This window comes from Parus major, chromosome 3, assembly GCF_001522545.3.
Source record: "Parus major isolate Abel chromosome 3, Parus_major1.1, whole genome shotgun sequence".
Lineage (NCBI taxonomy): Eukaryota > Metazoa > Chordata > Aves > Passeriformes > Paridae > Parus > Parus major.
In genome coordinates, this window is record NC_031770.1 from 79,446,806 (window position 1) to 79,472,183 (window position 25,378).

Sequence of the window (25,378 nt, forward strand, 5' to 3'; positions counted from 1 at the left end):
TTGTGTCTGTTAGATAAACTGAAATGTTGTGATAGTTACAAGTAATAGAAGAGTCTTCAAATCCGAAGGGAAAAAATGCAGGGAAAAAAACTATTCTTTTAATAAGCCATAAGCTGCCACAAAAAATTTAGCTATGTTAATTTCAGGAAGTGTATATGCTTTGAAAAAGTTTAATCAGCTTATTTTTTGCCTAGATGCCCTCTCTGTTTGTGGCCCCACATGTAAGAACAGAAGCCATTTGTGCAATTTCTGAAATTCTGCAGTTCATACAGTAATTTCATATCTCATGTGCTTTAACCAGCTATGAGAATCTCCAAATTTAGCAATAATATTTAAGTATTTAACTTTTTAACATATACTTTGGTTCTGCACTGTTAAAATTTATTTATTTATTTATTTATTCCTTTTCAGTAGCCATAGAATAGAAAGCCTTCTTATGAGAGGTTTTGCATTTGTCAGTCTTGGAGTCATCTGAAAACCTATGGAGTCCATTTCTCTATCAGGATATCATGATCCAGACATCAGGAGATCTTTTTACATTATAAAGTTTTTTTTAAAATCTTTGATTACAGTCTTCTGAAAAATTAATTATAATGTGAGCACATGTTTGACTTCTGGAATACTACATTTCTTTGGCTGTGGTACAACAGTGATTCTGCTGAATTTATACTCAGCAAACAGTTAAATAATTCATCCTTCATTTATACCAGCTGATTTAAAAATGCCACAACAGATACAGAGAAATGCTTTGTTAAATTTGTTAATTATTCTAAATTTGTATGAAAGAAGTGATTTTTCAGTTTAAGCCAGACTACACAGTCTAAGGACTTGTTTTCTTTTCTTTGCCAGAAAAGTATAGAAGCTGTAAATTATATATGGAAAATATTTTTAAAGAATGGTATTTTCAGGATAAGAGAACGGAGCGCAGCTGGTTTTGTGTATTTTCCAAATCAGATTTCAAAATGGGAACCAGCTGCTCATCTGTAGCTGTTAAGTAAAATGCACAGTGGCCATTTTTGAAATAATATATGTGAGGAGTACTGGGTATGATCCTGATGTCAAGTTCAGCTGCACATCCTCACTTAATTGCAGCACCTCCTTCAAATGCTGCAGGCCCATAGCCTAAAGACATTTAAGTGACTTGTTGGCAAAAAATCCAGAATCAATGAGGAGATTGTGGTGTATAGAATCCACTGTGCATTTTTAACCAGCATTCTACCTGAATTACTTAGCCTCTTGCAGCTGGGCTGCTCTATTGCATTAACAGACACCTCCAGCTGGGCAGGCAGCTCCTAAGAACTGGTCTCTGAGCATAAGAGCTGGCACTGCTGTGTGTTTGTCCCAGATGTCTTCTCCTTAGAGCTCTACAGGCAGAGCTGCTTTAATGATGTCTGGTAGCCATCATTCTGCTTCTCTCAGTTTTGGTTGTATTAAAAACTCCATAATTTTGATATTTTGTAACTGTACCTAATGGTATAAAATCATGTTATGGAGAAAACTTTTGAGCAAAAGACAAGCAAGTGGCTGTTTCATACAACTGTAGGTGTGCAGGACAGAATAAGGTGCTTAAACCAAGTTTTTCTGCTCTGTGTTTGGGAGCAGCAGGTCAGATGGTCAAAAATAAGGAACTAATATGAATATAAACAGTTGAAGAGGTCAACAGAGCTATAGTGTTATCACAGTTGAGGCTTGTTGGCAGCAGTTTTGGCTCACAGAGCAGAGGTAATGTCAAAGAACCACTTAATAGAACATGGGACAAAACAGATTTTTGACAAAGAGCATAGTCTGTGCTCCAAAGAAAACCACTAAACTAGTTTTAGCTTGAATAAATACTGTCACAGTTTTCCAATTTCATCTCATTTTTGTTGCCTTGCCTTCTTTCTGTGTTAGAAATCTTGCTATGATCGGAAAAAATAGGAAAATTCACCAAAGTAACTTTTTTTGCTGATAAATACAGCAGTATTGCTGATGGAGATTTTAAGTAATGTTCTGTGCCCGAGTATTTGAAATGATTGTTGTGCATGTAGATGTTTTAGTGGGGTTTCAGGCATGTAATTGAACTGCACTGACGTAAACTAAGCAAGGTGATAAATATGAAATCAGAGTTTGAAGACACTTTTAAACAAATGCTCAGTTCTATAATGTAAAACCTGAAAGTGAAAAAGTAATGTTAACTAAACTGCTCAGAAAGTTGAACTTTTTTTTTCATTGCATTTTTTCTCCTGGGTTACAGAAGTAACTTTGAAGTAGTTGAGTAACTCCCAAGAAATGGCCAAGGCTATCTTCTGCTTCTTCACAAGGAAAAAAAAAATTTTTTTTAAAAAAAGGCATCAAACTCCACTCCTGTGTTCAGTTTTAGAAGTCAAATGTGGATGTATAGTACAAACAATAGTAAATATCTCCTTTAGATAGGAATGGCTAGAATGGAAAGCATTTCCATTTTGATCATAGCTATTTTCATTAGAAAAGAAAATATTTTGCTCCATTTTTGGTAGTATAATGCTTTTTAAAATAGAAGGGATTAACTTTTTTCAGAAGTAGGATGCAGGAAAAGAATTGCTAGTGTGCTTCTCACCTGTCAGTCATAAAGCAAAAGGGTGCTATGAACTAATTTTGAAGTTCTGAGCAGCCCTGATGTTACCATAATAGACCTGGCTTAGATTACTTTTATCATTGTGAAATGTTATGAAGTTTATAGTAATTACAGACTTAATTACCCCCTGTGCTAGGGACACTCTTCACGTGCAGCTCCTGACACTGGGATTCAGAATGTGCCTGTGGTTGAAGACTTTGCTTAAATGTCACATTTACAGGAAACTGAGTTCCTTAATTTTTAATAAGGTTAACATCTGGTTTTCTTACGTAGTTATTAGTGAATAAAATCCAGTGTTCTGCTGCTCAGAGGTGTCAGCTTGAAACTCTTAATGAAGACATGACTGCTGTATCCTCAGAAAGAGGATATAATAGTAAATGGTCCTCTGCTGGGAAAAATCTGGTGTTTTCTTTTTGTATGCTTTCCTCTTGCATGTGCTGAGACCACCAGTGGGTTCTATCTTTTCTGCTCTAAACTCAGGTTCCTGGCTGCAAGGACCATGATGAGTGAGGGAGCTACACCACCCTCAAATACTGCAACTTCTATCCCAGTGATGATGTGGATTAAGAATAGTGAAGGCATCTAAAAAACGCCCCCAAAACCCAAACCACAACTAGAGTAAAAAAGTAATTTGCCAGATTTTGTGCATTCAAGCAGCTCTGATAGACCAGCTGATGTCAGAATGACTTTTTCCCCCCTAATACGGTATAGACTGTAGTTAGGTTTTGAATGCCATGACACAACTATTTGTGGTTTGCTTGAATTTTTTTTCCTTCCTTAGTGGGGGAGTGGTAGAAGCTTTTAAAGACAATAACCTTGTCTGGTGTGATGTGTCTTAAATGTTTTTTGCTTAACATTGCAGCACCCTAGCTCACTCGTAAATGAGAAAATGAATTCCAATTCTCTCTGGATAGGTTTGTTCAATCCTAATCCTACTCATGTTCTTAGCCATTTCTGTTCCCACCTGTAATTATCTGTAATCCTTCTATGTCACAGCTGTTCTCTCTTTTATATCCTCCTGGGTTGCTGATGTGCAGTTCTATGTCACGTTTTCTAAATACATTGGTTTGGCTGTTTAATCACTTTGTTTCATGATCTCCTAATTTCTGCTGTCTCTGTCATGCTCTGGTCAGCTGCTGTATGTCCCACGTCCTTGGTTCCTTGCTGGGTTCTGTCATAGCACACCACAGTTCGCACCCTTCTTTTGTTAAGGGATAAACAGTTGATAAGCAACAACTGCTGCTTTTCAGCTTCATTAATACTTCCCTGCTATCACTGTCTCCACCAAAAATAAGAAATATTTAAATAGTTTTTATAACTGTTTTTGTAGATCACTGGAGCATCTCAAATTTTGCTTCTTAAGCTTTGTCCCAAATGGGGTGTAAATTAAGTATTTAGTAACATTGCGAAGTACAAAAGACTCAGCAAGATACTATCTTTATAGTCTTATTTTAGAGTGATTAATACATTGTATGTAAGAAAGAGGAGACAGTTTCTTTCCACAAACATCTGTTTATGATTTGAATTCTGCAAAATATCCAAAAAAAGGCTGTGTGGTGAATACAGACTTAGAACTTTCGCCACGTATCCTACTGTCTCAAGCACTGCTCCTATACTACTATTAATTTTGTTGGTATAATTCCAAATCTGTTATATAGACTTTCAAAATATTTACAGTCACATACCCTGTTACTAAACAAATATAAAAAGTGAAAGCTTGGGGACTATTTTTGTAGATTGTATGTATTACTTGATTAATCCTGCAACATAAAATTAGTCAAAATTGTGTTGTCATTATGAGTGAGTTTTGGAAATGTATTTGAGAAAGTCAGGTTTGCTCTGCATGCCTTTTTTCCTTTTTTGCATGTGGATCTGTTCCTTTCCAGTGATAGATCACACCTGTTTTCCATGTTACAACCATCTGGTCTTAATGCTGGAGATACAGCCCCCTTTTTCACAGCTTTGCTTAGTCTCTTCCAGTTAGATCTGCTCTGGTCAAGCAGTGGCATGCAGAGCTGATCTGTTTAGAGGGATCCAGATAACCATTAAATTTTGCACAGCCTTCTGCACCAACAAGCTTTTTTTTTTATTTCCTAGCTGTCTCTTGGAGGAAAGGGAAGCACATTATGTCAGTGTTTAAGAGGCTTTTGGGCAATGGCCTTAATAATATGCCTTGACTTATGGTCAGCCCTGACGTAATCACAGAATAGATGATTACTTAGAATTGATGATTCCTATAGATCCCTTTCAACTGGAACTGTGCTAGTTTCTGTGAGCTTTGGCTCTGTTGGAAGAAGTACATATTTTTCACTTGACTGTACAATTTGCTGAGGAGACCTCAATGGTAAAGTAAATAGGGATTCTATAATTTGTTTGTGGTTCTGCAGTTTGAAAACTTGGCTTTTTTGGAGATCTGGTATGTTCCAGATAGTCCTGCTTAGGACATACACTGTACTTGTAGAAGAACAAATTGTTTGTCTCTTGGCATAAAGATGAGGCTGTCCTGTACAGCAAAACTTACTAAATCTGTGTTCAGATTCTATCAAGCAAACACTACAAGAAGATCATGAAAAATGGGAGATTCTAGCATCTAAAGCCACTTCACTGCATTAAGGAAGTCTTTCTTTAAAGTACTTTGAAGCTACAAAAAAGGGCAATAGAGATTTTTTTTTTTGGACTTGATCAGAAAGCTGAGAGCTGATGAGGAGATTTTTGTAGGAGAGAGTGAAAGCCACAGTGTCACTCATCCTCGCACTGAAGAGATTCATTTGGAGCTCAGGTCATGACATTTATTGCTCATGGATTCCAAAGCATTCAAGAATTTTTGCTGGACACTCAAGTCAAGCCTTGGAGTGTTTAGCTGCTGAGTGCTACATCTAAGAGCCCACCTCTGGTCATGTGGCTAGTGCAGGATAGCTGTTGTGATGCTTCTGGCCTTTGTTGGTGAAGGAAGGAAAAGAAACAACATCTGGAAGTTGCCAAATGGACATCCAGGGCTGTTACTTGTGATGTTTGTCTGTCGGGGATTATCTGTCTTTATGCTGTAGAGTAGCTTGTATGTCATAGCCACTGTACATCAACTGAATTTCCTTCACTGTATTTAAATGTTTTAACTATTTTCACAGCACTATCCATGCCCCTAGCCAGGAGGTTCATGAAGGAATCCCTAGAGACAGTCTCTTATCACTCTTCTGAGTTGTTATCCCAGAAATTATATAATATCCATGAATTTGCAAAATCTTAATGTTCCTTGTTTGTTTTTTTTTTTAAATGGCTCAAGCAAAGAAAGGAACTAAAAGCATTTTGGACACATCTATACTTCAAATATTTAGAGATGGGTGGGGATTTGATTATTTAGCTGAATTTTGTGAAGATTTAAAGCCCCAGTTGTCTACATGGAATGCCAGGAAATGTAGACATTTTAAAAGATGCATATGTGTGTGTGTATATATATAAATTTATCAAAAAAATAATAATTCCAGAAGAATAAAATTGGCTGTGGTCCTTGTTTTTCAGTTAAAAATAATAGTGTTGGAGATACTGAGTGAATTCTCATGGCTTTAAAACTGTTTTACCAGATCATTGCTAGATGCTTTTCTTATTTAGTAGACTTTAAACATTTCCAAGAGCTCATTATTCCCATCTCTAGGGAAGAGACTTTGCAGACAGCTACAGTTATTGTACATCATTCCTGGCTTTTTTGAAGGAAGTGGAGGAGGGAAGCAGTGTAATGGACATGTGTTTCCTGACCGAAAATCCATCCCTGTGTCAATGTCCTGTGAGCATTTGAATGAGAAACTGAATAAATTCAACAACAACAAAAAAGTATCCCCTGACTACAGTAGCTAATGTCTTGGTCCAGATGATCTAGCTTCCTAAATCATATAGGGGAGAGATGTAGAATGAGGGGAGACTTTTTTCTATCATTGTCAGATTGAGAGAAGCTTGCAGAAGTGATCTCAGTTCACCATCTGATCCTAATTTTTGTCTGAATTCAGTTTATCATTGCCTGTCAGAGCTCTGAGATAAATGAAAACAAAAAGAAGTTGGCTGGGTTTCTGTGTAAGAAAACATTTTCTGAATCCTGGAAGAGTTTCTTGCAGAATCCTGAAGGAGGATGTTCAGTAGTGGTACAATACCCTACTGCCAGAACTCTTCATGTTGAATTGGTCATCCTTTCATTAAGTAATAGGGGTCAGATGGCAGCTCTCCTAAAGCATGTGAAAAATACATTGTATAATTCATCATTTTCATTAATATAAATCACATACATTTTTATTTTTGCTGATTATTGCAGCTTAAAAAATTTAATTATAAAAATACAAAGTACTCCAATTGCAGGATAGATGAACATTGAGATATGTCCTGGTGTTTGCTACTATAGTAGTTTACCCTTTTAATCTATTAAATGGAATGTTGCAATGAATGCACAATTAAGTAAATAAGCAGTTTCAAAGTGTAACACTTATTCTCCTTTGTGCCACTCTTATTTTTTGTCAGCCTTTCATAGCTTCTTGAAGTGGAAGCAATTTTTTTTTCATTACATTTTGCATTGCTTGAGCACATGATTCAATATGATACAGGGTTAGGAAACAGATTTTGGTTTTTGTCTATTGGCAGTGAGAAGAGACATTTGCTCTTTACTTTCTATTTTATTTTATTTTTTTCATTTTAATATACAGATGATCCTGTCAGTATGAACAAATCTTATGATATAATCATTCTGACCCTATTTATATTTTTAGCTACTAAAGCCTACCAGCAAATAAAAACATTATTCAAACCAAGATCTAAGTCTGTCCCACAAAGGTGGAATTTGGAGACTGAGGACTAAGGGGAAAGATATAGATATATAAGATATAGATGCCATGCTCTAAGCTATCTTGTGTAACAGGAAAAAATATCAGCAAGAGCTTTTTCTTTAAGGAGATCCAGATGAGATTCTTTGATAGTACATGACAGTTTACATTAGTGGAACATCATTCGACAGAGTAATTCTGATTATATTCAGTACATTATGGATTGTATGTATCCACTGAGCTACAACTAGCAAGTGAGGAATGGATTTTTGGAGCCTCCTCAGATGCCACAGTGAACGTGAACATGCACATTTAGGTATTTGTATGATACTGTACAACTACATCATTCAATTTGCTAACTCACATTTCTTCATAAAACTTCTCCCCATGCAAGCATTTCTTCCTAGAGGGGTGATTATGCATATGTGTATTTGCTTCTGAATGACTGGAAGAAAAATGGTTGTACTGTCTTCCTTCTGCTTCCTCCTCACATTTCTACAAAAAAACAAAAAAACATTTTGAGAGTGTTGGGTCATGCAGGGCTTTTGTGGATGTTCTGTGCTTGGCATCATCTGAACATAGCCTTTAAAAAGGTCATGTGTATTAGGGAAAATAGCTTTCAGAGAGGTGTTGAAAGAAATAGGTAATATTATGAACATAAAAGAATTAGCCTTTTACACTTTTTAGACTACATAATCAATTACTATAAATACATTATCAGATCTTTTTCAGAAAACTCGCAGTCATAGGAAGTACATAGACAAATCAAAAGCTCTGCTTTATTATATGTAATAATAACTGCCATGCTAAGGGAGGTCAAGCTGAGCTTGTTTTTTCTCAAGAGAACATTACAGAAAGAAGAAAAAAACCCCACCCTGATTTTCTTTGTTATGCAGTTAATTGCCTAGTGTAGACATTGCACAGAAGTAGAACACTTCTCCCTTTTTTCCCCACATGCACATGTTTGTTCTGCAAAACTATGAAATACTCTTTCCTTACTCAGAAGTTAAGTTTCTGGCTGGCATGAAGTGACAGGATGATTCATCTCTGCAAGCAAAGTTCTTTGATTTCTTCTGTGATTTAAGGTTCTGGGTTTTTTTGGATGCAGGCTAATCCTAGGAAGGTGGAGAATTCAACTCTATGGTTTTTTGAATGAGTAACCCCAGGAAACAGTAAAGTTGCATTAACTGGCACTCTTAAACTCCTCTCAGTAGGTACTATGCTATTCTCCATATAATACACTCACATAATGAGTACTCAAGTAGACCAAGTAATTCTAACTGTGGATGTGAACATTTCAATATTCACTAGACAACAAGTGACTGACAACTGATAGTCAGATTATTGGCTAATGAAAAGGAATATTAACTAATCTTAAAAGGCAGATGGATCTCTCATCAATAAATCATGAGCAAGGGACTTACTGAAGTAACCAAGATAGATATTTATTGGGCAGATCACTTGAACATACGTATCAGTTCTCTGAAGTCATCGGAGTACATACGTGTATTAATGACTTTGGACCATAGAAGTAATAGAATTTACCAGTAATTGCAATTAACAGAAAGTTTTTGTGTCAAACACCAAGAAGATAATCTGGAACGAGTATAAAACTTTCCTTCATGATTCCCCCCAATCCTTTTAAAAAGGTATGACCTGGGTCTAGTTTCAGTGTATCTCCAATGGTGCTTGAATCCAATGAGAATTCTAGCAGTTCTTCTCCAAAAAAGCAATTTAACAAGTCCACTAAAAATATATACAAGGAATTCTTTGTTGAAATAATATTGACAAATCCAAGGTGTAGATGAGTTATATGCAAAAAGCAAATAATACTGTTAGAAATAGAATTTAGAAAAAACACAAAAAATATTCATTTGAACTATTTGGAACATCCTAGTTTTGCAGTCCACTATAGGTGGTATCTGAGACAGATAATTTGAAATGCCTTTATATTCTGCAAAGTCAGTATGCCACAGCCTTATCCAAGGATTCTGGTTTAGATGTAGTGTTATGTTCTAAACATCCTGAAATAAAAACAGAAAAGAAGTGCATTTCATTGTGCTGCCCCTATAATGCAAAATAATATCTTAAATATGAATTTCTTCCTTCACCCTGTGACAGACGTGGGGAGACTATTTGGTTCATGTCTCATGTTCCCTAGGGAAAGTGTGAATAATAGTGTGAAAAGAATAGGTAGTGTCTGTCTTAGCAGAGGACTATAAACAATTCTGACGAGCATGCAGCCACTTCCTTTTCTCACTTAGTCCCTGATTATAAGAGCTGTAATTTTATACAGTACTCTTTTGAGATCACTGATAAAATCCCCAGTATCTTTAACATTTGAGGAGACAATGAGGAGGAGCCATTTAGAACTTCTAAACACCTGTTTAAAATGTTAAAATATATTTAGAACGCTTCTGGGACCTTAATTTAGTCTCCAATTAATCTTTTTTCCAGTCATTTTTAATAAATATTTGAATATAAATTTACCAGTGAGATAGTTTGGACTGAAAAGTTTGAACTTACTTCAAAGGCAGTTTTTAAGAAAGCTAAATTCACGATAGTAAGGAGTAACTGTAGCCACTAGCACAGGTGGTAATAATCCGTCCAGTGTAGGTGAGCTGGAAGTGTTGCCAGTTTTTCAGTGTAAAATACAATGTTCATACTTTCCCTTTCTCTCAGGATTCCAGAAGGCTTCTGTTTCTGCAATGAAAGCAAGAGTGGCTGTTACTTCTTTATGATGACTTCTGGAAAAAACATTACCCTTATAAATATACCATTTTATTGAGCCTGAGTATTCCACTTCTGTGGCAAAGTTCATAAACATTCCTCCAAATTTTCCCCGGTAAAAATCCAATTAGGAGTGATTTTGAAGTTAATACATGAAGTCTTGACTTCATTTAAATGTTAATAGTGCTGGCAACTTTTGGAGTATTGAAGAGCCATTAAAAGAGTTTTGCTTAATCTTTGAAGCTTTATTCTTTGTGTGGAGCATTGAACATTGTGACTTATGTCAACCATATCACTAAAGTAGAAAAATGTGTTTCGCTTGCAGTAATAAGATGTGATTTTCCCTTAAATTCTGGTTAATATTTTCAAAAGATGTAATTACTTGAGTACTTAAGAAAAGTATTCTCTCTTTGTTTTCTTTCTTAGCTTTACACAATGCAAAATTTCTTAAGGACAAATTTTTGTTTAAAAATTTCTGATTAGTTCTAATTTTATGTGGTCATTGATCTAAGAAAGTTTGGGGGCTTTTTTATTGTGTCGAACCATTCCTTTCCTTGTCCAGAGTAACTTGAATCAGTCATCACACATGAAATCAGAGGACAACCAAGCAGTCACAACTTGGTTTTGGAATACTGATGGGACTGGTAAGAAAACCATGTGTGGTAACGGAGATGCAAAATGTGCTATAATTGAGTGGGAAGTGCTCCAGTTTTAGGCCAATCATCACAAGTCTAGGAGAAGTGTGCTTAAAGGCAACTGTGTAAAAGCCTGTGAAGCCCTTCTGAACTTCTATTAAATTTTGTTTTCTTCTGAAAGATAATGATTTCCTTTACCTTACTGATGCCAACTGCTGCAGATTAAATATCTATTTATTAACTTGGGTTGCAATTTCATTTGCAGAGCTGATTGGAAAAGCTTTTTAATACAGGGTAGTAACCTTGTGGCCCAAAAGTGCCTGGTGCTTTTATCTTTAGAGAGTGTCTAATACTCCTACAGTCATGCAAGGTATGGAAGCTATAATCCAGGTTTTCACCATTTTATATATCTGCTCAGGGAAAGGCAGAAAGAAGGAAGAATGCTGCTGAGGAATGGCAGGTCACCATTCCCAGGACCTAAAGAGTTTGGCTGAACACATGCTTACATTCATTTTATAATGTTATCTGCTTTGAGGTATCTTACGTGTGCTGTGCACTGGAAATGTTACCTATTTTTATTGATATTTAATTTCTGCTGAGTAGCACTGAGCTGGAAAATTAAATGGCACCAGCAATGGTACTCAAACAGAACCTACTCATCTACTCCAAGGAAGTAATAGTGCTCTTCATCTTGCTAGGATGTGTAGGATGTCTCTGATGTCCTTCCCTGGGCATAGTTCTTCTCTGTGTTTATATTTTATTGGAATGGATTCCAAAACATTTATAGTTTTGGATATTCTCCCTTGTGCATTACAGCATTTTCTGGCCTTTGTGATACAAACCGGGTTTCCTTCCAGGTGGTCCAAATGTTGCAGCCAAACTCTTCTTCCTCTGATGTGCTGTGTTCATACTTCCTCTGGAGAAAATATCTTTATTTGCTTTCCTATACCAAGAATAGTTTTGTTCTTTTGTGGATCTACACAGCTTTATTGCTACCTCTACCTCATCTCTGCTTTAGTTATGCTGCTCTGTTACCTTTTTTTTCATGTTTTGCTTAGGATTTGGGCTTTTTCTCCATTAATGTGGATTACATCTTCCCATGTCACATCTGCAGTGCGACTTTCCTTCTTTTCTTTCAGATAGACATTCTAAACCTACCTTTTGTAAGCCCTTTTAGTCATCCCACAAAGTGATGAACATGTCAATTTAATTAAATGTTTGGAGTTCTGTGTTATTTAAGCATTTTTTTAGCCATGTTCTGTGTATTACAAGTTTATAAAGACAGAAAGCATTTTTGTAAACTAGTTTGGCCTTCTACATAATATGAGGCATTTGGTTAGAATCAATTTGTTTTGATATTTAAATCTTTAATTACAGACATGAGAAGTGGTCATTATAGTGCTACTTGTACTATAAAAAATATAAAGGTGAGATCACTCTATCCATACTTGATAATGCCTTATCTGTTCAGCCCTAATTTACATTAACCTTTTTGGCCGTGATAGTTCCTGAGCAATAGCATATGTCCATTAGCTATGGCTTTTTAATTTTATTTTTTTTTTAATCCAGAGTAGCATCCTTCACTTTTGCTCCTTGGTTTGTAAATTTACATTTGTGAAAAGAGACTGGGAGCTGGAGCTGTGTATTCCAGTGAAGCAGCAGCTCATAAGTGTGTACAAATATTGGAAGGCAGGGTTTAAAGTAGACTGAGCCAAGCTGCTTATAAGTGGTGCCCAATGACAGGACAAGAGAAAATAAGACACAAACATTTTGCTTACATGTAAGAGAAATTTCAGCGTTGAAAAAAACCATTTTCCTGTCAGGGTGACTGAGAATTGGCACAGGTTTCCCAGAGAAGTTGTGAAGTCTCTGGCCCTGAAGATGGTCCAAAAGCTGTCTGGATGTGGTCCTGACCAGCCTGATTTGCCAACCCTGCTTGAGTCAGTGGGTGGCCAGATGATCTTCAGAGGTGTCTGCCAGCCTCAGCCATTCTGTGATTCTGTTTTAATTCCCCTGCAATAGTCACAGTTCCTCAAGTCAAACAATATGCTGTCTAAATAATGTTTTGAAGCAGTAAGCTCCCTTTTTCTTAAAATTCTACATTCTCTGTTTCTTCAGTCTAGCCTCCAATATGCTTCTTTCCTCTCAAGTGTAATTTGTGTTGAGGGTACATAAAATATTTTAATGCCTTAAAAACACCATGAAGAACTTGGAAATGGAGAGATGTGTTTCATAAATGTACACATAAACAGTACAAATATTTGGAGTGTATTTCATCTATCAGAAATGCTTTAAATATTCCTGTTACAACCCTCTTTTGACATTTCTGAAAGCTCATTACTTCTTTGCATTTTAACAGTCAAGATGAAGGTTGTCAGTGGTGGAATTGAGATTCCCATCTGTTCATTATACCTTAAGTAGCAGAGAGAAAGAGCAGATGTGCTGCCCCAGGCTTTCTGCTAATTTGGCTATCCAGCTGCCTCTTTTATTTTGGGAAAAATATCTATAATCTCATACATATATAATCAAATATGTAAGGAAGTGCAGTCTTCTTGGTTCACCCTCCTAAGACTAGTTAGCAATCTTTATATTCTGGCAAAAGATACAATACCTTTTCCAAAAAGGCATTGCATTTGCTATAAATCATTCAGGCCTAATTCACTGAGGCATCAAAACAGGCACTTAAGTTAAAGCAAAAGAGTAGTCTTCTTGACCCAAGCTGGAATTTTCATACATTTAAGTAAATACCTTAATATATTCGACTTTATTAGAGTAGTATCTTTAAATACTGTTTGGTTCAGTTAAATAAATACAGCTAAAAATTGTTAGAAAACTTTCTGGCGTAGAATTGTCAGCCACGGATTTTTTTATTTTTTATTTTTTTGCTATAATCCAGACCCTTCTCCCTTATTGGAAAGTTGGAAAAGTTACTGTCTGGGCAGTGAATCTATAAAGGTTAATTCTCAAAAAAATAAAATGCATCTTGTATAAGCAAAATGCCACACTCAATCAGTGCAAATCTAATTTTTCCAGCCAAATTGAAACCTTTGCTTTTTCCAAGGGCAGCTCTCATTTTCATACAGAAATCTGAGAATGCGTCCAGAGAAACACCTCTTGTCTGGATTTAGGAATCCAGGCTTCTTGGAATAGATGATTCCACTAATCACAGTAATTATGAATAGTAATACATGTAACACAATATCTTTCATGCTAAAGGATCTGCAGAGGACTTCCCTGTAGCAGCCCTGTGCAATTGACTGTTCAAGTGCTGCTGTACTTACTTCTTATTTGATGACTTTTGCAAAATTTAGAGTGTTAAAAAATTTAATTTGTAGGGTGTGCAGGTGCATACCAACACCAGGGCAAACCTCAGAAGTGTGGCTTTATGGTATTTTTCTTGCAAAATAAAATTGCTGACAATCTGAACCAGTGATAATCAGTAACTTCCAAAAATTGCAGTCATGAAGTAGCCAGGAAACACCCATTTGAAACTAGGTTCAAATTGTTTTAATTTGTGTAGGATGACTTATCAAACAGTGTAATGCATTTTACATGCTCTTTTTTTATATATGACAACAGCTCTTTTTTGGTATAGCGTAAAGCCATTTAATTAAGATTAAAAAAGTAAGCTTGAAGGGTTTAACAAAGACCACTCAATCTTTTGGGAGGGCAAGAGGTGATACACACCTTTAGCTACAGCGAAAGATTCATGAAGAATAAAACTGCTTACTGTTTCCAGCTGAGATGGATTTCTTTCTTGATTTTCTGTTTTTCTGATTTAGTCTGTTCAGACACTTGCCCAATCCATCTGTTCAGTACCATTCCTTCCCTCAGCCAGAAGTGTCACAGTGCCAAGTCTCTAAAGAAGAATTGAAGAGGCTGAAAAGAAAAAAAAAAATCTCAGGTCATCTGTTTCAAATCTACACTCATCTTTTTTAAGTGAATGTAAAACTGAAGGTAATTTGAGATTGTTCTTTGGTCTAAGTCACAGTTAAATCAGCTAAGTGGTAACACTGGAAAAAGCAATAGAATAGCTAGGAGACAAGTAGAATTACATTTTCAGGCTCCTGGTGTTTTACTTTTGACTTAGGTGGGGTCAGGATCAGGTAATAAGTGAACCAGTATGAATTCATGAGGAACCATCACAGTAATTCAATTTGCTGTTTACTTCAAATTCACATGGAACCATTTTTTCTCTAAGGAGGAAAACTATCAAAATTTACAATATAGTTTTCTTTCTCTTCAGATTTAACCTGAAGTGTTAGGCCAGCCCTCATACCTCTGCATTTGTGGAAGTTTGTGTGGTGTATTTTTTCATGGCAGAGATCTGGTCTGCTGGGGCTGATGTTTAGGCATGTCAAGAACTGAGTGTAAGAGTCTAGTTCACATGTAACTTTGTGAACTTTCAAAAGTGTAATTTATTTGTATAATGTGCATTATGCTGTATCTCAGTACTGGGCCCTCCATCTACCTTCCTGCTGAGAGGCCTGTTTCACAGCAGAAGGGAGGCAACTTGACACAATCCACCATAGGAAATTGATTTGACAGCACTCAGTGAAAGTTCTTATGGAACAGAGGGGTGGATTTATGTAAGGGTGTTCAAAACAGTTGATTTTTATTATTCATTCTCACACCTTCATATTTAAAGCATCAACATGTTTGTGTTCATATGGTCTGACCAGAGTTGCTCAAGTGTGACACTGAAGGTAGAAGGGTCCTGGCTGTCAAGTCCTCAATGCTTCCTCTGGGTTCTGGTGGTAAGTGGTGATAGATTTGATTTTATACAAGTCCTCTGTGCCTTTAAGATCCAGCAGCTGTGCTGGCATGCTTATTTTGCCTCAGGTTATTTCTTACTTCAGACTCCATAAATTTTTTGTGTCTGTATGTCCTCATGTTCAGTTTCTTCAGACTTCCTGCTGAGCCTGTAGGGTAAAGAAGTAGCATAGGTAATGTGCTGTGATAGAGATTGTTGCTGGTTTCAAGGTGCAGGGTCTTGGTCCCAGATGTGTCTTTGCTGTGGCCTTACCAGAGCGCAGGCCTGTTCATCTTGATGTAAATGAGACATTTTAAATTTTCCTTCAGTCAGCTTTGTTATCTGTGTGTGCCACTGTTTTCAGTTCTGTTTTGCTGCTGCTTCCAGTAGTGCACACATTTCCATTCATACTTCATTCACACTACCCTCCCTAATTCTGTTGCAAAAGTCTATACATGTGAACTGGGAAAGTCTTAAGTGACGGTCAAGCCCAGTTCCTGACAATATTGTTGTGTGCTATACTTTACAATAAATATCAAAATCAAAATTAAAAAGCAAATAATTTTGCAACAAGAAGAAATAAAATATTTCAATGCAGTAACTTCTTTTGCAGCCTTTATATATTACAATCCTAAGACACTTGGGAGTTAATTCAGTCAGGTATTGAAGTAGAAGAAATCTAGCTCAGATTCACTAGTGAGCATCCATATCAATCCTTTAACAGCACTTTGAAAATGCACAAAAACTTAGAGTGGGTGTGTTTAGAACTGTTGTCAACTTGTTGTCTCAGTAGGATGGTCTTGAAAGACTTAAATTTAAAGAGTAGTCCCTGCTACATTGTGAAGCAGCCACTCAAATGGCTGATGGTAAATTAGGTTAAAAACAGCAACTGTCCTTTTCTTGTAGCAAGTGTTTCTGTTAGCATACCACAAAAACTTATGATTTAATTACCTTTTGTCTTAAGAGAAGCCGTTTATGTATATAGGGCCTGACTGTGGGCAGAGGATCTGGTTTTGCTTCTCTGCTTATGAACAACAAAGGCTAGGACCACCACCCTCAAGACCTCCCTAAATGAGCACTGCTCTGTTCCTAAGCCTTTCTATTCTCAAAGCTGTGAAGTCCAGACCTGTAGCAGTGCTGTTGGCTGGGGAAGAAAAGGGAGAAGATTGAGTCATCTCCAGCCCATTCTCCTCACTACTCCTGGGATCGAAAGGCCATGGAAATGAACACAAAATCTGTTCAGGACAGGGAAAGAGTAAGCAGAAGAGTGTTAGAAGCACTGGTGGTACAGTGCCAGAGCACTGTGCTAATGCCAGTGAACAGTAATATGGAAACCTTTTGTAGAATTTTATTTCATTAAGAGAACGTGAATGCAGAAAGGGTATGCTGCTGGTACTAGGGTGGGTGCTAAATGCTTCCATCTCCCACATCTCCATGCCTACTTTGGATATGGACTGAGCTCATTGAGGAAATGATTGGTTTGGAAACAGAAAATGGCTATGAAAAATAGTCCTATGAAAGTACGTTTTTTCTGTAGCTAAAATAAAACCAGTGGTTGCCTACAGGGGAATAAAAAAGGAATTTTAAGCAGTCCTTCATGTGGAAAGCAGAGATGCTGACAGTTTCTATTAAGTTCTTTAGAAAATCTCTTCCTGTGAAGAATGTCCTGTCTGACTTGCTGGTCCAATTCAGGACAGAGAAAGTTATTTTTCATTTAATGATACCTCTTCTGAGAAGGTATTTGCATTGTAGAACTGGCTAGAGCTCAGTGCGCCTTGAACAGATTTTTGTCCATGCAACTGTAGCACATCAGGCTGTTGGAGAGGAGAATGAGTAGTACCATCTGCTGGAGAGGGGCTGGGGTGCTGGAGGGTATCTCATCTGGCCCACCTTTTCCACAGAATATATATATAGAATTTATTGTGCAAGACTATAACTCCCTCATTCAAATTGTGCTGAATTTGAGCAGCGGGTTACAATTGCAGTGAAAGAGGTGCTGGGATGGATGCATGACCTCATTGCAGCAGTTTAATTGCCTTGTGAAATGAAGTTAAAGATAGCTCAGAGGAGAGGAGGAGGAGAAGGCACCCAGGTCCTAAGAGCTGTTGGGAGGGAGGGCGGGAAGGCATCCAGACAAAGTCCTGGCACAAAGAGGAGTTTGTAGCAGTGTTCTTTATGCTTTAAATCTGTTTTGAACAGTGGGATATATGGTAATGAGCAAGCTTACAGCATTTGGGGCAGGGAGGAAGGAGATAATTTCCACATTGTCCTGGTGCACTATAAAAGGTTCTGGCTGGCAGGGCAGCTGCATGACGCACAAGGCAAGGAACACAGCACCAGTGTTGCTATCATTTTGGTTTGTTCCTTCTTAGGAATGGGTGGCAGCCACCAATTCTGATGGTTTCTAAAGGTTTTTCAGTTCCAGGCATGTATGAACAACAACAACTAAGTCAAATAGGAGTTTGGAAGGTCTGAAAACCTAAAAAGCACTTGTTTTTTAGGAAGGTTTCCAAAACAATGTCTGGCAGTAAGAACAAATGATCCAAATATACATCCAGAAAAGCTTCTTAGCTGTAGAAATAAGCATGGATTTTACTGATCATATGGTTTGAATTCAAAATGATGCCCAAACTTTTATAGTTCCCACTGTCACCAAAAGCCAGATTCTTGAGGGTTTTCTCTGTTGAGGTCTTAAGAGCATTTAGTTGCTAAAATACTTGTACTATATATTTGGGATGGTTATAGAGCTGTGGACATTTTTCTCCTGCCTGTTACATAAGGATGTACTCCATGGAATTATTTGGAACACTAAAATTGTTGTCATGGACAACTGAATATAAATTTACTTATAAATTGTGAAAACTTAGCTTAAACTGTCACAAAAAATATGCTGTAAATTGGGAGAAGTATTGGAGACATTGTTTTTTGGCAACCACATGATATTCAGTGGGGTGGTTCATTTTAATCCATTGTCCAGCATTTACCTCCCATACTTGATGACAAATATGATGTTGCATGCTTGCTACCTCTGGTCTGCATTTTTTCTTCATAACAAAACAAAGGAAATACGGCTTTGAACTTCTTTCCAGTTGGATCCTGATTCAGACTGCCTGTGTGACTTGGAGCAGGAACCTAAAATCCAAGTACACAGAAAGGCAGGGGTGACAAAATAGGATTTACAAGGGGAAACAGTGATCTGGATTATCACTTTCTAGGGACAGTTTATATTTGTTTAATCAGCTACTGCAGTGACACATCTTTAACAGGCGGAAGAGAGGAATTCGCAGCTACAAAACACTTGCCTACAAAAATCCATCAGTCCTAGGCAGGACTCAAGCCAAGCTATTGCTATCAGAGAAGTGTTTTCCAGAGTACAAAAACACTCAAGAATTCATTAGTGCATTTATTATGGTTGCACACTGAGGAGGAATGTCTACCAGATTTTTTAGTTTTGACAGCATAGGACAAGATCTCATGATTTCTACTGATTAAAACAGTTGGTTCCCACTTCCTTCCATTTATTTTTACCACTTTTCAGTATGAACATTCATGTTGGTTACATATTCCTCCATTTCCCCAGTAATCCCCTGTGTAGCTCTGGGTCAAAAGCAGTGATAGCAGGAGAGCTGTTGGCTCTGTTTTGAGCAAGCCATAAGATATTTTATGTTTTATGTGACTCATATCACAGAATCAGTTACGCTGGAAAAGAGCTCTGAGATCATCAAGTCCAAGCTATGACTAAACACCACCATATCAACGTTGCCTGTGGATTCAACCTATCCAGATCCCTCTGCAGAGCCTTTCTGCACATCAACACTCCCACCCCCATTTGTGCAGCACTGTAACTGAATAAAATGCCTGTTTGCTTCAGGAGCTCTGCTGCTGGTGACATACTCAAAATGAAAGGTTTTTCATTTATATTGGAGATCTGCATGTCTGCATAATATGACTCACAGAGCTGTAGTGGCCCACAGTTGCTGGAATTTGAGTGATTTGAAAGGCACAGCAGGGTTTGATGACTGCATGTGAACAAGCACCAAAGTGCTTGGTTCCCTTCTCATCTCACAGTCGTTTGTGTTCCCTACTCACCTGTGAAGAAGTACAGTTCCAAGCCAAAAATTTGCAATTACAGCAGGGTATGAGGTGCAGACAGAGAGGACCATGTTCTGCTTCCACGAGGGTAGATTCAAGCACTTACCTTTTATAGTGCAGAAGCCACTAAAACTGAAACTGTTCATCAGTGTGAGAAGGGTGGAAGGTTATTGCAGTGATACAGGAAAGAAAATATTGGTTTAGGTTTTAGCTCAACTTTCTGATTTAAGTTATTAAAATAGTAAGATGTGGAGGTCATAGAAGAACTGATGGCTCTTTTGGTATGGTCATTGCTTCCAGAGCTGTGTGGCACCTTTGTAGCAAATTCATTATTGCTAAGGGATTTTCAGGAATGCCTGATATTTTGTATTAACTTATTTATATGTCTCATCTGTTAGTGGTTTTGAGAACAAGAATACTCCAAGCAGAGAAACAGTGCATAATTTTCTTGTCTCTCATGGGTACCCTCTCATGGGATTTGATTAGACTTCTTTAAGAACGTAGACCTCAAAATTCACAAGTCTTATAAGGTACTGCCGGTTGTGTGCAGCACTGAAGTCTCAGTTTTTTACCTGGATGTCAGGTGTTACATGTGCAATGCATAAGAATGCTGCTTAGAAATATTTCTGCTATGACTCCAAAATCTCAGAGGGCCAGAGCTAGACTGCCTGCATTTTTTCCATTTTAATTAAACAGCCACGATATCTGGCTCAGAGAATTAATATGGATAGTCTGCCCAGTATAGGATGATTGTTTTCTACAGGGACACTTTTATTACAACTCACAGGGCGTTTTGGTCTTTGTCTACATAGGTAATGGATAAGAAAACAGAGAAAATAAAATGCAGATGAGAAAATGGAATGTTATATATGGTAAAATAAAGAAACAGATCAGCCTAATGACATCCAAGAAACACATACAACCAAGCTCCAGGATTCTCGAGTGATAATCTCATTAGTTTGATATTATTATGCAACTGTCAGCTCCTGGACCCTTATGGAATCACAGAAATTTATGTCAGAAACTGAATCAGGTTATAAATTTAAATTAATTATTGAAATTAGCTCTAGTGTTTTATTTGAACTCAGTTGTGATTTACAATACTGGGCTTGCCAAATTTTCTTTTAAACAGTTGCCTGTCATTATGCTGCTGAAGAAGTCCAGGTTTTTCCATCAAACCTGAAAATGTATTTATTTTCAGCAAAGATTACCATTCCTGCCAGTGGAATCTCCATAGATTTGGCTAATTGTAATATAGCTGTAAATATGTGTTTTCTGTGGAAATGAGTTTAGTCACAGGAATTTTTGTCTTTTTTTAAAATACTGATGGCTTTGCTTAATGTGGTTGCCAAACACATATATGGTTTAAAGAAAAACTTGGTTAATGTATTTACACTGAACTGCTCACTAAATGTATGTATTGCTTTTCTGGATGAAGCATGAATTGACAGCTTGACTGTCTCTCATGGATTTGTGATGTTAGCAAATAAGGAAAGCCTCCTTTGGCTCAATCAAGATGTGTGCTGTTGAGATCTTGCCCTCTTGCAAATGTCTGTGAGCTTGAATTCAGTCTTTCTGTAGTTCAGATACATATAGATATATTTTCATTGCTTTGGTTCTTTTTGCTTTTGTTGTAAGAAAGTACTTGAAAATGCCATATGTGACTGGCATGCAAAGAATCCAGAGACAGTACTACTAAAAATGCATATAAGGACTGGGAAATATTTACAAGAGCACTTAGTGACAGGACGGGGGGAGGGGGAACAGCTTCAGACTGAGATTACGATTAGGTTGGATACTGGGAAGAAATTCTTTACTCTGAGGGTGGTGAGGCACTGGAACAGGTCGCCCAGAGAAGCTGTGGATGCTCTGTCCCTGAAAGTGTTCAAGGCAAGGTTGGATGAAGCTCTCAGCAACCTGGTGTAGTGGAAGTGTCCCTGCCCATGGCAGGGATTTGGAATGAGAAGATCACTAAGGTCCCTCCCAACCCAAAACATTCCATGATCTATAGTGGCAATATTAATTTCATTTAACTTCTTACTAACTTTCATTTTACGACTAACCTTACCTGGCACAGCAGAGCAATTGTTTAATTGTTAGGTATTGACATACAAATCTAGTGCCAGGAGTCTTGCGTTTCCATATTTTAAAAAAATAAAGATACAGCCATGGAATTGTAGAGTGGTTTGTGTTGGGAGGGACCTTTTTTTGTTCACCAGTTAATTGCTCAGTGGAGACTTCTGTTGAGATGTCTGCAGAGGGTGAAGGTATTTTCCACTGATCTTCTATTCATAACTTAGAACTGAATAAATATTATTAGTAGTATGATTATGTCTTCTAAATTATCTGTATTAACATAAAGGTAATAAATATAAATATAACAGAAATATGTTGAGAGTTGTATGATTCGTATTATACTTGCGTTAAAAATCTGACCACAAATGTTACTAGCTTTTTAATGTATAATTTTGAAACTTTTTAAACATAATTCGTGATTTCTTGTTTTTCTAGATATGGCATGAACTGCCTCATTCAGTTTGAGGATTTTGCTAATGCCAATGCATTCCGCCTCCTGCATAAGTACCGTAACAGGTATTGCACTTTCAATGATGACATTCAAGGTAAGAAACTTCTTCTCTTCTCTTCACTTTTGTTCCCACAAGCCCACAGAAAAACAAGACTTAATTTCCAGAGGGGAAAAATCTATCAGCTTTATTGTGATACTTGTAGATGTACAGGTCACATTTTGCCTTGGATTTCCTCAGCTTGGATTTTTGGTGAGCTGCACTTGCTCTTAACCTTTCACCTCTCATTTACACCTCATACTTTATTTAGATGCTCACTCTTTGGGGTTTTTTGTTGTTTTTTTAATAGTTTAGTATGTGAATGGCTTTCCCCATATAAATTACTGACTTCTTTGAGCAAATGTCAAAGCTCAAACCAGGACTGTACTTTCTTTGTCACTTCAGGGACAACTGCTCCACTGTTCTTCCATGCTACTGGATTGATAAATGTCAAACTGTATTTCAGTTTTTAAGCTGACAACTCAGTTAAATATTCATGTAATTTTTCCTCAGTCTCATTCAGTTTTAGAGGGAAATGATCCCCTTGACTCTCTTTTTCCCATCTGAATAATTTCTGGCATCTGGAAAAAGGAAAATATATATAGGATGGGAAATGTCAACAAGGAGGGTTCCCCAGCGCTAATCTAAACAGGCATCTTGTTCCTGCCTCACAAGACAGACAAGTAGGGCTGAAGGGGTGTATGCTACTACTTAGATCCAGGCAGAAAAAGAGCACTGGAAAATAACTTCCTCTAGTGCAGTAAGTGTATAACTTCCTCTGGGGCACTGGCTCCCATCCTTGAGAGGAGAGTGAAGTCAGATGAGCTGCTGGAGAGATACCCAGAGAGAGCCCTCTGTATCCATCTGCCTCTTATCCTTCGTGTTTCCTTGGGTATATGAGGGTCTCAGCAGTGATAGGTCAAAAATGGAAGTTAACCTGTCTTCATTTCTCATGGTTTTCAGTGACACTTGAAGCCAACTATTAGGAGCTGGAGTTTTCTAGAAGTTCTTATTGAGTGGATCATGCTTGGGACCCAGGTCATATTTCAGTGCATGGCAGTGGATTCAAATAGCCCTTGTCTTTCTGGTGTTAGGGATTTGGCTATGAACTATGTTCCTGTTAGAAGCCCGGCTGAGTTCTGTTTCTGCATCTGAAACAGATTATGGAAGACAACCTCCCAGATGGGAAATAAACTAATTATAAAATGTCATTTCCGTTTGTAAGAAGCACGGTGCTTCCTACCCTGAAGGGTCTGAGTGTAGCCATGGCTACAACACTTCATTATAGCAAGCCAAAGAGCATCTAGAAGTTTCCCTGGTTGTTTAGAGGCCCAGCTCCTACAAGGAATTCCCTTTCCTTGCAGATGAAGGTCCTTAATCCAGATCAGAAAGAGGCTCAAGTAGAATGTGGTTTCAGAGAAATGGAAGTTTTTCAGCAAAAGCGTACCAACTATGGGTAAACTTACTTGACAAGGCCTTTTATGTATTTGCATTTTCAACCTACTTCATTCTCTCTCATGCACCTTGGAAGGAGGTGTCTAGAAGTTCAGAAGTGTTGGAAGGTATCCCTTTGGATCTTGTCTGAACTGTTGCAGCAGCTATCAACCTTCCTTAAAAGTGCAGCCATGTGCAGTCTTTTAATTTATTTTTCTGCAATCTAATTTGTGCTTGTGAGGCCTTTGATATTTTCACAAACAATGCCTGTGACTTTTGGGTGATCTCCATCCTTAATATTTGTGTAGCTTCCAAGAGGTGAAAGTGGATACATTTTTTTTTTGGTCTCTGTCATTTGTCATCATATCCCTGTAGTTACCTTCAATTTTAATTTTTTTTTTTTTCATAGCATGTCATCTTCTCCCTAATTGAAATAAAATGAAATAGAATAACAGCTCATTGATCTTTTATCCCTCTTTGTATTCCAGTTTTATAAACCCGAAGGATCTTTCACTTAGCAACTATAATGAGAATGGATAGTACTAACTTCTTTATCAGTCCTTAGAGATTTTCAGTTTTTAAATAGCATGTTTTTTTTTTTCCAGGCTACTTGAAAGAGTGGCTTGCTCTGTATGCAAATTGTATTTTCTACAGCAGTGAAGCTGACAAGAGTGCCAGGCCAATAAAAGCAAAGAAAAATAACACTGTATCTAATTTGCCATAATTTCTGAAGATAGTTCTTACATGGTATTTTAAACACAACTTCTAGTAATAATATTTTTCAAAAGAAAGTTACTTTAAGATCGAAAGAAATGTTTAATGTCTTTCCTAGAAAGGCTTGAGGATTTTTTTCTCTATATTATTCAGAGAATAATGCTACAGTGTGGTCACATCCTTTGCTTTGGAGAAAGCTTTTTAACTTTTTCTACATTACCTCTCTGTACACAAGGAATTGAGAACAAAAGTGAACGGGATTCTGACCAAATGGTATAAATCTGTATTGGAATAATAAAATTACTTGTACTTTAGCATTTTAAAAAGCATCTTTGTTTTTGGATAGGTGGTGAATTTCTTCTCTCTGAAATTATAATAATCTCTCCATAGTCGTATTTTCAAAATATCTTCTTACAAACACAATAGCAATGTTTCCTTAGGGAGAAAATATTCACTTTTTCCTTTGGATTCCTGACTGGTTTTTTTCTGATCACAAATCAGCTTGATGTTTGGTTTTTTCTCTCTCTGAAATAGAGACAGATTATTGGAAAAGAAAATCAGAGAAAGCCTTTGGTTTAAAACAAATACTTTTATCTGGTTCTAACTCTTAGAGAACCTTTTCCAAAACTGAGGGGAGTTTGTTCATAATTTCCCATATGGGAGAAATATGAATTAATTTTGTGATGTCCAACTTCACAACATTTAGAAATTCCTGAATTAGGTCAAGTTTGCTCATCTCCAATATATTTAGAAAGAAGGTATCATAAGAAAGGGTGGAATTTTCTAGAAGATATGATACAGTTTTTTTTCTTTCCAATGCTTGCCTGGGACTGGACCCATGGGGCTTGTGTTGCTAAACAAAGCTGTTTCTTGGGGCGAGATATGTTCTCTGCCTGACCGCCCTCGAAGGAAGCAGGCTTGGGATTCAGAGTTTGAAAATTTCCTTAAAGAAACAAACCAGTTCCCTTCTGGGCTGCAGGGAGGTTGAACAAGTCTCTAAGATAAAGCAGAAGTCCGATGTACAGGCCAGTGCTGAAATCCTGCTTGTGGGTGAGATTGGTTTG

At 37.2% G+C, this 25,378-nt stretch overlaps 1 protein-coding gene across 2 annotated transcripts in view; it reads left to right on the plus strand.

The window, feature by feature from the left end:
• ME1 (malic enzyme 1) overlaps positions 1–25,378 on the plus strand; it is a 153,058-nt gene that overhangs the window by 94,797 nt on the left and 32,883 nt on the right. For both annotated transcript variants that reach the window (XM_015621539.3, XM_033512905.1), the window contains exon 7: positions 22,114–22,223. In XM_015621539.3, the coding sequence (XP_015477025.1) occupies positions 22,114–22,223 (110 nt within the window). The remainder of the gene's footprint in view (positions 1–22,113; positions 22,224–25,378) is intronic.